This window comes from Hippichthys cyanospilos, chromosome 4 (genome assembly GCF_059441005.1).
Source record: "Hippichthys cyanospilos isolate Australia breed blue-spotted pipefish chromosome 4, RoL_Hcya_1.0, whole genome shotgun sequence".
Lineage (NCBI taxonomy): Eukaryota > Metazoa > Chordata > Actinopteri > Syngnathiformes > Syngnathidae > Hippichthys > Hippichthys cyanospilos.
This window is the reverse complement of record NC_142372.1, coordinates 23365738-23378711: the sequence shown is the minus strand read 5'-3', so window position 1 is coordinate 23378711 and position 12974 is coordinate 23365738. Positions and strand designations below refer to the sequence as shown.

General features: G+C 40.7%; 1 protein-coding gene across 1 annotated transcript; it reads right to left on the bottom strand.

Moving 5' to 3' along the window:
- Positions 1-8079: 8079 nt before the first annotated feature.
- On the bottom strand, positions 8080-11113 carry tlnrd1 (talin rod domain containing 1). Its single transcript, XM_088412185.1, has one exon. It carries the CDS (start codon positions 9702-9704, stop codon positions 8640-8642), a length of 1065 nt encoding a protein of 354 aa, XP_088268311.1. The 5' UTR covers positions 9705-11113; the 3' UTR covers positions 8080-8639.
- Between the last annotated feature and the right edge of the window lie 1861 nt (positions 11114-12974).

Here is a 12974-nt window from a genome sequence, read left to right as displayed (position 1 = left end):
TGTGTGATGGCAATAAAACCCAACTGTGTTGTGGTAAATGTGGCTCGATCTGCTCAAACTGAGTGTTGCTATTTGAACCTGTGTTAGAGAATTATATGTTGATCATGAATTAGGCTAATTCACATTGAGGGCAGTTTCTCTGCCAAAATTTGCATATAAGCTCATTTAAATATGCACAAATACCAATGGTGCACTTTAGATTCCAATTTATTACTGAAGGCAAAGGGATTCCAAAGCAAATTCTGGTTCCATTAACCGTGAAAAACGAGGGATCAATGTATACATAAAATTTTAAGGGAGCTGCTGTTTCTTATCGTTATCAATGACTTATGTTATACGTTGATCAAAATACAATTCGTTTCGATGGGGTCAGAATTGTGGCGAAAGTCTTCACAAATGCGTATTTTAATCAAATGTGTAAAAAGCGTCCACATCCGTCCCCAAAGTCACAAATGCATAACAGGAGTCACAAATGTCTATGGGGGACCATTTAAGGCAAAACACAAAAAAATCACACACTTACAAAGGACTCACACATACAGACGGACAATTGCCACATTTGCACCGAAAAATGGAAAACACTGATAATGTGCATGTTAACCCACTAAACACGTCAAAAGCTGCATACACACACTGACCATGGGTGACAAAGCTGACTTCCGGTTATACTAACCATGCATTTATTTTAGACACACAAACACATTTTCAAATTCGAATGTGCATTTACATTTGAGTGATATAAAAGTGTTTTCAAAATGCAAGCGAGTACAGTCACTATTTGTATCAGCTAAAAACAAAAATACATACAAGTTGTTTTGTTAACACTATTTCAAAAACAACAGACACTGGACAGTATGCCTTTTCCATTCCTTTGTTGCGCCACATTTGTTCTATTAGGCCGCAATTATCTGTATTTTGTGGTATACACACTTCCTATTCTTGCCCTGTGGCTACTACACACGTCGCCCAAATACTGCCCTCCTGTTACACACAGGCAATCACAGTGAGATAAAGAAAGAGTAAACACCCATAACCTGTCGTGAATCTTTCGAGTGAACGGATAAAGCAAGCTTTATGAGCGTTATAGCATCCAGGTTATTAGGATCACAGTCAAGGACAAAGAAAATAAATGGCGCAATTTGTGCGCGCGTAGAGAAGAGTCAGAAGTTTTAACTGGTTACATCCTCGTTCATCGGGGATGATGAACACACCATAGTGTTTCGGGGTTGAGATCGGTTCCAATATTGTCGTTGTAACTCAAGTCAGCCACCTTTTCAAGGTCCTTGCAAAATTAAAACGTTAAATTGAATCAGTGCCTCCCCTTTACAAAGTTTTGTGGAAGTGTGTTATATTAGTAGGTTATTCGATATACTGGACGATGAAGAAATACGTCTAAAACTACTGTAATTTCATTTTTTTAATAACACATACCGACTGTTATAATTGGACAGCCATGATCTATGTAACCACTAAAGTCAGGGGTGGACTTTTATCCGCTTTTTATTCAAGTTCACCTAAATCGAAGTAAAAAAGGGGGGTTGACTTATAAGCAAAGCATCCTACGAATTCTGAGACACCCCAAAATTGGGAAGAGAGAGCTTGATTTGAGACACTAATATGCAAGGGAGAAGGCATGCATTGTCTTGATTCCTCAAAGGGTTTATCTCATTCAGGTGTCATCTAAAATGGTGAGGAAACGCCACAAAAATTTGAACGCACAATCCTACTCTTGTCCATTTCAGTCTTTGACGACAATTAGCGCAATATTGTGGACGTTTTTACAGCTCAGATGAGAACAAAGTATTGTCAGGAGACAAAAGCAAAATTATTGTTATGATTATATTTTTTCAGTTAAGGAGGCCAAGCTTAGGAACGTGCACATGGATTTTGGCAACAGTTGATTATAGTTTCAGACATTCAAGGACGCTCGTTTTTTTACTGCAGCTATCATCAGCTTTTGGCCTGTATATTACTTCCCATTAGAAAATAAATAAATAAATAACTCAATGGTCAAGCCCTTGGGAGGGGAAAAAAAAATGATGCTGTCACTGGTGTTGCTTTATTGGTGGCCGTAGTGGGATCAAGTGTGTTTCTCTCTTTTTAGACAGTCAGTTAGTCCGTGTCTTCAGTTTTTGGGGGGGCCATTTCCCTCCTACCTAACCATTCATGGGGCAGGTGATCACTTTTTATGCATGAAATTCATCTAATTTTCATTTGAATTCAATTTAGATTCTAAGCATTACTATGCACATGTAGAAAATAGTTAAAATAATTATAGTTATAAATAATTATAACATTTTGGATTAGCTCATTAATTTAACGTCACAATATTGGATTTTTCCTGTGAAGTTGTGTGGTTTTGTATGCAGTATGTATGATCAGTTATCAGAACAATGAGTTATAATTTTGATGTTGGTTGTATAATGGAATAGTTGATTAGATATACCGCGTTTCCTTATCTACTGGTATTTGTGTTTAAGGCACCACATTAAATAATATTTGACTGTGACCCAGAACAGCAGCAAGTCTCTGCCCATTGAATGAGTTTTTGTTAATGGTCTCTAGTGTCATCTACTGGAGATTATAAGAACTGGAATTGAAACGTTGCTGTTACAAACGTGAGATACGCCATACTGTGTTACTTCTATTTACGAAATAAATTCGCTCCGGAAGTAATTTTGAAACGTGAATCTTTCATAAGTAGAGCCGCTTTTTAAATGTAAATAGCCTAATCCGTTCCAGGCCACCCAAAATGCTCTTAGACCCTTTAAATGAGTATTATTACATTATAAAAAGGCATACAAAATGGTAATTAATACATGTTGGGATTAAATTAGTGCATAGTAATCAAAATATATCATGTAAAGAATAATTTTAAAAAAAGCTCCTAAAACTTTGTAAATTATTCATATTAATTGCAGCAGAGACACAGAGAGCACGAGAGAGCGAGAGAGAGAGAGAGAGAGAGAGAGAGAGAGAGAGAGACATCTTTCATTTTTTGATTTCATTTGTGATATTTTATATTACTTTTTTTTAATTTTTCATTTCCAGTGATCCAGAAATCATTTGCAAGTCCACATGAGCAATTATATGTATTTTTTGGATTATTTTGAGTATGTTGGTTTACTTTTTGGGGTCATGCAAAGTGCTTCCTTTGTGATGTCATTGCTTAAGTGCAAACAACGTGCTAACAACGGTAACATCCGATGCGACAGCACAAAGTGCTGTCATACATTTGTGTCTATATGTGACTATGTACAATGTTAGCCGTAGTTAAGGTCAATTTTATGATTGTTAGTTCTACGGTGTAAATTATTGGTGGGAAGTGTAGATGAAAAGAGTAAAAATGAAAAGTAGAAGACCACAGTAAACGGCAATGCAAAAAACTATTGTCTCATTTGTGGACAAGCTGGCATATTAATGAATTATAAACATGCATCACAAAGTGTAGCAAATACGGAAGGCGTCACAGGTTGTGATAACTTATTACATTAGTCTTGGTAGAGCAAGCGCTGGTGTCTTGTGTCTCATAGGCCAACAATGTTGACTTTCATATCTTGAATTTCCTCTCGTTACAAGAGACAATATTTTTCTGCCGAGGCGTTTCGTTGCTGAATTTTTTTGTCACAAGAGGCGTTTAAAAGAAGAGGTACCACTTTATACAGTATTTAGTGGTTTTATTTTCCATCTTTTTAATTTTCCTGATTATAGCGTTCAGAACGGTTCGGTCCTAACCTATTGAAGAAAGTCTTCACAATACTGTACTGCTCTAACGCCTAAGTGTACAGAGGGGACTTACGGCCTAAATGTTCTATTCATAAGTAAATAAAGTGGGCCCCCGCTTTACGAACTCCCTCTTTTACGAACTTTTCATCTTACGAGCGTGGACCGCGGCGTTTTCTGTCCCCCTCTTACGCACAAACCTTCGTCTTACGAACAATCCAACACGCCGGTAAATGTGTCCGTACTATTTATTTCGCTTTGCTGCATCAACGAAATCAAATGTTCACGCATGTCACGGTGACGCCGATATGCTGTTGCTCTTACGATGTCACAGTCACGGTCTCAGTCACGGAGATGCCGATATGCTATTGGTCAATTAAGGTTACAGTCACGGTGTCAGTCACGGAGATGCCAATATGCTATTGGTCGATTAAGTTCACAGTCACGGTCTCAGGCGCGGAGATGCGGATAGGCTATTGGCCTGCGTCACGTCAATCACAGAAATGCCGATATGCTATTGGCCGAATGCCTTCATCTAGCTTGATGGCACAGCTGGTCAGTGTGTTGTGAAGACTTTGCAAACTTTATCTGTTAGACATGGCTTCTAAAATTGCAAGTGGCGGTAAAGGAAGACGTAAGAGGATGATGACAATAGAAACCAAGCAGGAGATAATAAAAAAATACAAAGGAGGCGCACGCATAGTTAACCTTGCTAGTGAGTATGGCCGTAACCGCTCGGCAATCTTCTAAGGGCAAGACTTTCTTTGCCAGGGGACGGACCTCGGTCGACAAAAAATGGAGAGGCTTCTTCTATTATGGATTAAAGAGAAGGAAATTGCCGGCGATATGCTCTCGTTTAAGAAAATAAATAAATAAATTCTGCGGGTTCGTCTCTGCTCCCCTCCACCCACCACCAGCTCAAGTCACGTCGCCCCAAAGGTAAATGTCATTTTTCCTTTGTATATTTATGTTATTTAATTTAACTGTACAGTAGATTATGTTACTAATGTTTAATATGTGTATAAAGTTGTGATGTTTTTACCTAAGGTTTTTGCACGCGTTGCACGCATTCAAAAATTAACATAGGTTTGGATTGCCCGTCATACGAGCAATTCGAGTTACGAGCATAGCCGCTGAACGGATTAAGTTTGTAACACGGGGGCCCACTGTACATGCAAGAAATTGTAAATATGGGGCATGGGGGGCAAGCATGCTCCTTTTTTGCCTGCGCTTTTCTCCTGAATGCTCTTTTTTTTAAGCAGATTTTTTTTTGTGTTATCCTTTTTGCTTGCGTGTTCTTTTTTCTTGCATGCTCTTTATTTTTGTAAAATCGTAGGTCTAGTTATCCTTCATATATATTACATGTGGGTTGGCACTTCTCCAGAGGCGGCCATGTTTGTTATAGCTATGAACAATTGTAAATGCAGCACCTGCAGCACCTCCTTCTGTCCGTCATGAAAAACGGTCTATATCTTACACACTGACATTTTGAAAAACGTTTACCACCAATTTACAACAACACATTTTCTCAAATCGTAAAGGTCAATTTTTAACAGAATCCCCTATGAGCAAGAACGTTGGCAAACAAAGACTTCAAAAAGACTTTGGATCCGCTGAAAATAGAAAACAGCAAATATATCAAAGTAATCTGTCACAGTCAATATTAAGGCTTCAATCTATTAAAAAAAACAACAACAACAACAACATTCAATTAATGGTTTTACCTAACCTTAGAAATTTTATTGAGCAACAGCAAGCCGATTATTGTTGCTTCTTCTAATTTAAAATAGTTATGTTAGATTCATTACATAATATAGGTCATTCTTTTAGTTTAAGGTCACTTTATTTACACAGTGCATTTTACATTATTTTTTATTTATGGTGAAAAAAAAACAAAAACCTTCAAAATTGCTTTGAAAAATGTTTTATAAGCGCCCAGTTACATAAGCATGCAGGACTGTCAAGATCATTTTTAATCCAAGGGAAACTTGTTCTTGACCTAACTGTTCGTTCAATAACTATTTCAATGTCTTTGGGAAGTGCAACTGAAAGAGGAAAACAAAAAGCAGCTTATTTTGGGATAAGACCCGAAAGAACACTGTAATTGGATACGCACAGCTAATCTGATGCAAATCCTATGCAAGTCATAAATTCGAGAACCTAACATTAACGATAATGCTCAGTTTTAATTGGCAGTTGTATCAGTTCCACAATGCGTATTACTTATTGTAGTTCCCATTTGCCACAGTAGGTATTCACCCTATCTAAAGACATGCAATTGAATAAGGTGATTATTTCATTACAATGGTCAAGATCTTGAGGCCAGATGGTCACTCAGTAACATGGTTTATTGTGAATTTAGTTGCAACAGTAGAATGGCCGCTGTGTCATTCAATCAGCCAAAAATATATATTATTTAAACAGGATCCGTTGCTCTTATTGAGTTACCACAACACAATGCGTAAACAGAGAGGACATCAGTTTGATGTCATTCTGATTTTAGTATACAAGGATTTTATGTATTGTCCCGACCTGAATTGTCCTTTTAATTAATTACAGGGCTACGGTGTTGCAGGTAATGAAAACAATGATTGTGTGTATGTTTGCGCACGCGTGTGTGCATGTCCTTGTGACTCAGCATCCTTGTCATTACACACAGGAGGAACACAGATGAGAGCCCCCACGAGAAACGGATAGGCAAGTGTTTCCCTCCTGGAGCAGGAAATGGGTGAAGCCTTGCCTGAAATTGTAATGTGAAGGAAGCCACTCCTGATAGCACAGGCTATAGGTTTCCTGTTGAGGGCCAACGGTTTTGTCTTTTCTCTGTGCCGGCAGGAAGGCTGAAGAATGCTGGGACATGAGCAGCCCGGTGTCAGACTACGGCTTAGGATCATGTCATAAACTGCACGGGCAGTTAATCGAGGTTTAAGCGGCAGACTGCACGTTTATAAGAAAACAATTATTGACCCAGGGTACCCAGGAAACGTAGTGAATGGTTATCTTAAAGGCAAGGGTGTCAACATTTTTTTATCACAGGCCGCATTGTAGTTACGTTTTCTGTCGGGAGACCGGCGGGATTGTGAAATTAAATAAATTTTAGGTGTTTGTCACACTTCTAAATCAGAAGCCGGTAAATACTGTTCGAAAGAGGGATTGGGAACAAAAAAAGAAATGCTTGCAAAATTAAATTCCAAAATTAAAAGCTGAAGAATGCTGTCGAATTTGGTGTTTTAACCAGAAATATCAAGTGGAATCAGCATTTCGCGGGCCATATATAATGATGCGGCCCCCGGGCTTATGTTTGACACTTGTGCTTTAAGGCATTCACAAAAAAAAAAAAATAAGTAAACACCTTTTTGCATTTGCAGTTCTAGCCCATTTTTGGGGGTGCACCAGTAAATTGAATCGCAGTACCCCCTAAATGCATTGATATTTGTTTTTCATGTGTTCTTCGCAAACAATAGAATGCCTTTATTGTCATTGTATAGCAAGTATTCAACAAAATTGGGAGTGCTGTTCCTTTTACTGAATATGAAAGAAAGAATAAATATGGAATAAAAATCAGTTTCACAAAGTGCAATTGTCAGTTCCATTCTTATTCATTTGTTATTTGGGGCGTGACTAGCTCTGGGAAAACAAGCTAGAAAAATATTAGCATTAATATACAGTATTTGATGAAAAATATTTTAACAGAAAAATGGTTTGTTCCATTTCACTTTTCCTTGAAGTTTTCACAGATGAATATAGGGCGTCCCGATGATACTGACAGTAAAGCAAGTTTCGGCATCTAAAAATACAGCTAGTTAGCATTTACCTGCTCATAGGCCCCGAGGCTAACAATCAAATGATAGACTGGACCTGAGTGTGTGGCAGTGTGGCCTGCGAATTCGGATGATTCCGGATCAGATTTTGGCAGTAGGGCAGGTTTGTCGTATATGAATTAGGTGGCAAGTTTATACTCTCAGGAGGCAGCCATTTTGCTACCTGATGATGACTGAAAAGGACATCACTATTTTACATCACTATGCATTCAAATGCAAAGCCACGAGTGCTAACAAATGTGCCATAATTTTCAGTAGACAGCGAGCGAAAAAGTGGCTGGCCACTAACATGAATAATAAGGCTGGATTTTGCTCCTTAATTGATATTGGATGTAAACAATAATAATCACACTACTGTGTTAAGATTGGTGGGGTTGAATAGAATATATTTCGTAAAATACACTTTTTGGCTTTACTTCTGCTTTAAATCTCTGCGTAATTGTTGTGCCCACTGAAATTCGGATGACTAAAAAATAAATAAACAAACTGCAACTTGATCTAATAAGCCTTGTACACAAATGAGCCAAACAACACCTTATCAGAAAAATTTTTACTTGTTGAAATAAATACTCCATTACATGCATGGTCAAACACATTAAAGTACTATGTGTTGTCTAATAATGTGTAAAAACCTTTGGCACACACACAGCAGCTTTTACCAAGTAGAAATTCACACACGTCGAAAAAAAAAAAAAAAACGAAAAGCAAAATCGAGACACTGGTCACACCTACTAAGTTAAGAGTGGGTCAGTAAATCATAGGTTCACATAGTATAGCAACGCTACAGCCATCCTACATCAAAGCCGGCATTTTTCACCAGATCTGCAAACTGAGGTAAACCTTCAGGTTAGGAGGGCGGAGTCAATTTGTGAAGATTGAGAGTCCGCTTTGAGCTGATGGCGATGGCGGGAAAGCGGCCCGATGACTTCGGTTTGAGTCACAACCAGCATGACAAAACCCGTCAATGTTTCAGCACACTTCATGACATCCAAGTTACTGTTTTGTTGTATTTATCTTAACCTGATGAGCAGGGATGATATAGGTCTCTTTGGTATGTTGAAACAGGACAGAGTCGGACCAGAAATCATACCGGCTCTAAGTCACAGATTGAGAGTTGACCGGCGGCAGAGTCCTCGGAGACGAGCGCTCTCTGAGCGCCTGCGTGAGCAAGGTGCAGCCGTCCGACACGGCACACGCCGAGTTCCGCAGGCGTTCCCGATAGTCGGCCATTTTGGAGCTGCTCTCGGGGTGCTGGGCGACATCCCGGAGTCCCTGGGTGAGGAGGACACAGGCTGAAACCACACTCATGGCGCCCCCTAAAACTGCAGTCTGTACGCCCTTCCCTTCGGTAGATATAGTCGCAGCTCTCCCGAGGAACTGGGGCTCCGTGGCAAACCCAACCAGCGCGTTGACCGCTTGGACCAGAGCGACACTGAAGAGGACGCAACGATTCCTCGTGAGCTCGCTGGGCTGCGTTTTGACTTCTTTGACGCAAGCCAGGAAGGCGGTGCCGCTAGTGCTCATGCTCTTGACGCTCAGTTTGAACTGCTCTTTCCCAAAGCGTTCCCTGGACCTTTCGCTGGCCAGCGACGAGATGTCCGTCAGGGTCTTGAGGTTGGTGGAGATGTTCTGGGAGAGCTCGAGCAGGAGCTGCGGCGTGAGATCCGGCAGGGGTGTGACTCGGACCACGTTGCAGCTTTGTTCCACCTCGTGCCGACAACGGGTTACTTTGTAACGGTCCACGAGGCCAGGGGAGCAAGGCTGCGAGCCGGTGGTCTCTATCGCTGCCAGGTAAGCGGCGTGGGCGGAGCATTCGGTCAAAGACACCACCAAATCAGCCATCTCTAACAGGCGGTCGCCCACCTCCGTGAATCGTCCCATATTGAGCTGGCTTTGTATGTCATGGGTGAGAATGGAGAGCTCTTTGGTCCGCGCGATGACCGTGTCACGACACTGGTCAAAGGTGTCGGCTACCGCCACGCCCTCAGAAGTCATGACTGGCCTGGTCTCGCTGGACAGCAGGAGGAGGTCAGCCACCAGCTGCATCTTGCCTTTACATGTGTCACAGATGGACGAGAGACGCTTTCTCTGCTGGAGACCGCCACCGGGTGTGCTGGTGGATCCCTCACTAGCCGATTTGCCGGAGCCACCACTAGCCATAATAAGGAGGGGCGTGAAGAAAGGGGGGTGGTCAAATAGCACTTATCGGACAGGCTTATTTAAAAGTTTCTGCTGTTGTTGCCGCAGAAAACTACATCGTCCTGATTAGAAAGAACAACAAAAAAATAATCATATCAAGCTGATGCTGGCTGCGGTTTAAAATCTCAAAAAACAACTGGCCAAAAGTCTTCCTTTAAATTCCTTCATAATATGGCAACTCAACTATACATATGATGATGCGCTAGATTTCAAACGTTATCGTAAACACTGGTGAATGCAAAAAAAAAAAAAATACTGCATTATTGAAATGACATTCCTCTTGTCTCTCAGTTATTTATCCCACTCATTTACAAATACAAGAGTACAAGCGTTTCTGCTGACGCATTCACGTAAATGCCCTGAATTAAAGATGCAGGTATCACAATAGTGTCAAGCTATTGTAGAACAGAAACAAAATCACAAGTTCAAACAAAATCACAAACTGCAGTGCCAACTAAATGCCTCCCGCAAGGCAAAGTGCTGACTGAAAAGTGTCCAATATGCAACTTACATGGGCTTTTACACCGGTTTTATATGCGACAATTCCAAACACGCCTAAGTGACGTTTCTTCCTCTTGAATTCAATAGGATATCATGTTATGTCCACTCGACAGGATATCATCTTGTGTCCACTCGAATAAGGGCGCATGGAGAAGGGCACCTTGGCCGACTGCTTTCTAGTAGCTTTGACCGGTCTGGCGAATTCGGGCTGGTTACAGACCGGGCACCACCAGCGAGAAGAGGTGGCTTTCCCTCCGGCGCCATCGTGACACGAATCCCGCTTGCGGGTCCTGTTGGTTAAAGTCCATCCGCGCGATCCAGTTTCAACCTCGTCTTCTTCAAACACAAGCCCGGGTTACACGCCAGCGGCCGCTTGGACTCCATATGCATCGCCCTTGTGTCCACCTCCGTCCTCGGCGTCTTAACACGGGACCGGACCGCGTGAAAGCCCGCGCGGACTCTGCGCCAGCTCGCGTTTCATTTCCATACCGCTCGGTGGTCGTAATCCGCATGCGAGAAGAGGCGGCGGTGTCCTCCAAAACTAAAAGTGGTTTTGAAGAAGTGGCCGTTATTCCCTGAGATTCAAAGAGGAGTTGCGCGCTCCCGCTGCACTTCTATGAGGAAGCGGGGAGGGTGTGGTCGAACTGAATGGCCGCTGGAGTGAGCCAACTTGGAGCAACACGCCGACACAAGGAGACCTTCGCGTACGAGGAAGCGCTCTCCATTTTGGGGAACTCTACATATCCAGATAGACGAACTTCAAAGGGCAGATCGGAAGGGAGCGCTCGGCGAAAATTTTGCGACGGCTTTGCGTTTGCTGTGAAACTACTCGTAGTTCTGCCATGAGACATCCGCGAGTCAAGTGCACCGCTGACTTAGCGAACTAACACACACCGGATGTTTAAAAAATAAAGGTGATGTAGATAAACTGTCGAAATCGAATGATGATATTTTGGACATATATGACTTCTGTACGAAAAACACAAATGACGATTCACCACCAAAGGCTGTGTAGTTAAAAACTTAATTTTCACCAAACAAATGCAGAAATGTAAACGCTGATTTTGTTTTGCGACGGCTTTGCGTTTGCTGTGAAATTACTTGTAGTTCTGTCGTGGGACGTCCCCGGGTCAAGTGTACCGTCAACCTAGCCAACTAACACACACAGGATGTTTAAAAATAAAGGCATTTTGAAGTTACACTAAATGTAACGATGAAGTCCGCCTTCCACATTTGTAACATAGGCACAAATGATATTCCACTACTAAAAGCCATTTAGTTAAGAACTTCATGTACACTCAACTAATGCACAGCTGCGAAGCTGATTTTGTTTTGGTCCTTTATTACATTTAAACATGATTAACAAAAAACACAATTGTCTAAACTAGTGTAGCATCATGAACATGTATGTATACAACTAAGCATTAACAGTATGATTAGTAGGCGATGTTGTTTGTTGGCTGTATCCAACATCAGGCAAGTGTATCTTGTTTATCTCTGCAGGAGAGTAAACCACATGTAAATCTTGACTGTCATGGCAGTTAGCCTATATGACTTTGCTGCAGCAAATTTGTGGCCAGGCTTATGTTGGCGAAAATGAACATTGATATTTTCCAATTCTACACAAAATTCCCTTCAAAATGATATATACAATGCAGCGGCAGCTCAAAATTTTATGAAGTCATAGCATTTTGTTGAAAGCTAAAATCCATAGGTTTGAGGGAAAAAAAACCATTTAAAGTTTTGGCATATTCATCTTCCAGATGTTTGTAAACAAAACATAAAGCAACTTTTAAGCGACCACAAGAGAGTAAATTTAATCTGAGATTTGAATACATCAGAACCTGAAGACGTTTAACATCTCAACAGATGAAACGCCAACTATGTTTTTTGCAACACACTAGATGCTAATGCTAACATGAATGCTAGTGTGGTCTTCCACATTCTGTCACGTGAGCAATCAGAAAATATGGCAACTCACACAATTTATCTTGGTCACAAGTTCATATATTCGAACATTAGCTACTTTTCTTAGGCATCTGTTCTTACGTCACATAGCTTTACTCGTGTTCAGAATAATTTTCTTCATGGCCCCAAACCAGGCTTCATCTTGTCTATTTTATTTTTCTTCTCAATAAAAAAGCACAACAGTTATTAAGATGACTTAATGTATTTTTAAATGTAGAAAAGGGGAAACATGAACGTGAAGTTTTTTTTTTGTTTTTTTTTAAAGTAAGGTAAACACTAGGCTAGAATCTTTTACATGTCATACAGTCAGGTTTAGGAAAAGCAGCTGCTCCTGACAAATGTGAATAGCAACTAGCATAGTTCCCCAAATATAACACATCTGTGTATAAAACGCACGCTTAATTTTGGGGTCAAATTCTGGTATTACCTATGTTACTGTCTTAAGATGCACCAACACGTTGGCAACGATGTATAAACTAAAGCAAAAAAAAATAAATCTCATCTTTCTAAACTTCTTACTTTCTTGTGTTCATATCCGTAAGTTATCTATTTGATGAGGACTCAAATGATGTAGAATAAAATGATAAATTCTAACTTTAAGTTACCGTTTTTACGACGCACCCGTATTTTGGCCTTCATTTTTAGCGACAAAAGTGCATCTTATATTTGTGGAATTACGGTAGTTTACTTCCTTACGACCCTTCAAGCTCCCTTGAGCCAAGCACTGACCCAAACACCAATTGCTTAAAGGACCTAAATCAT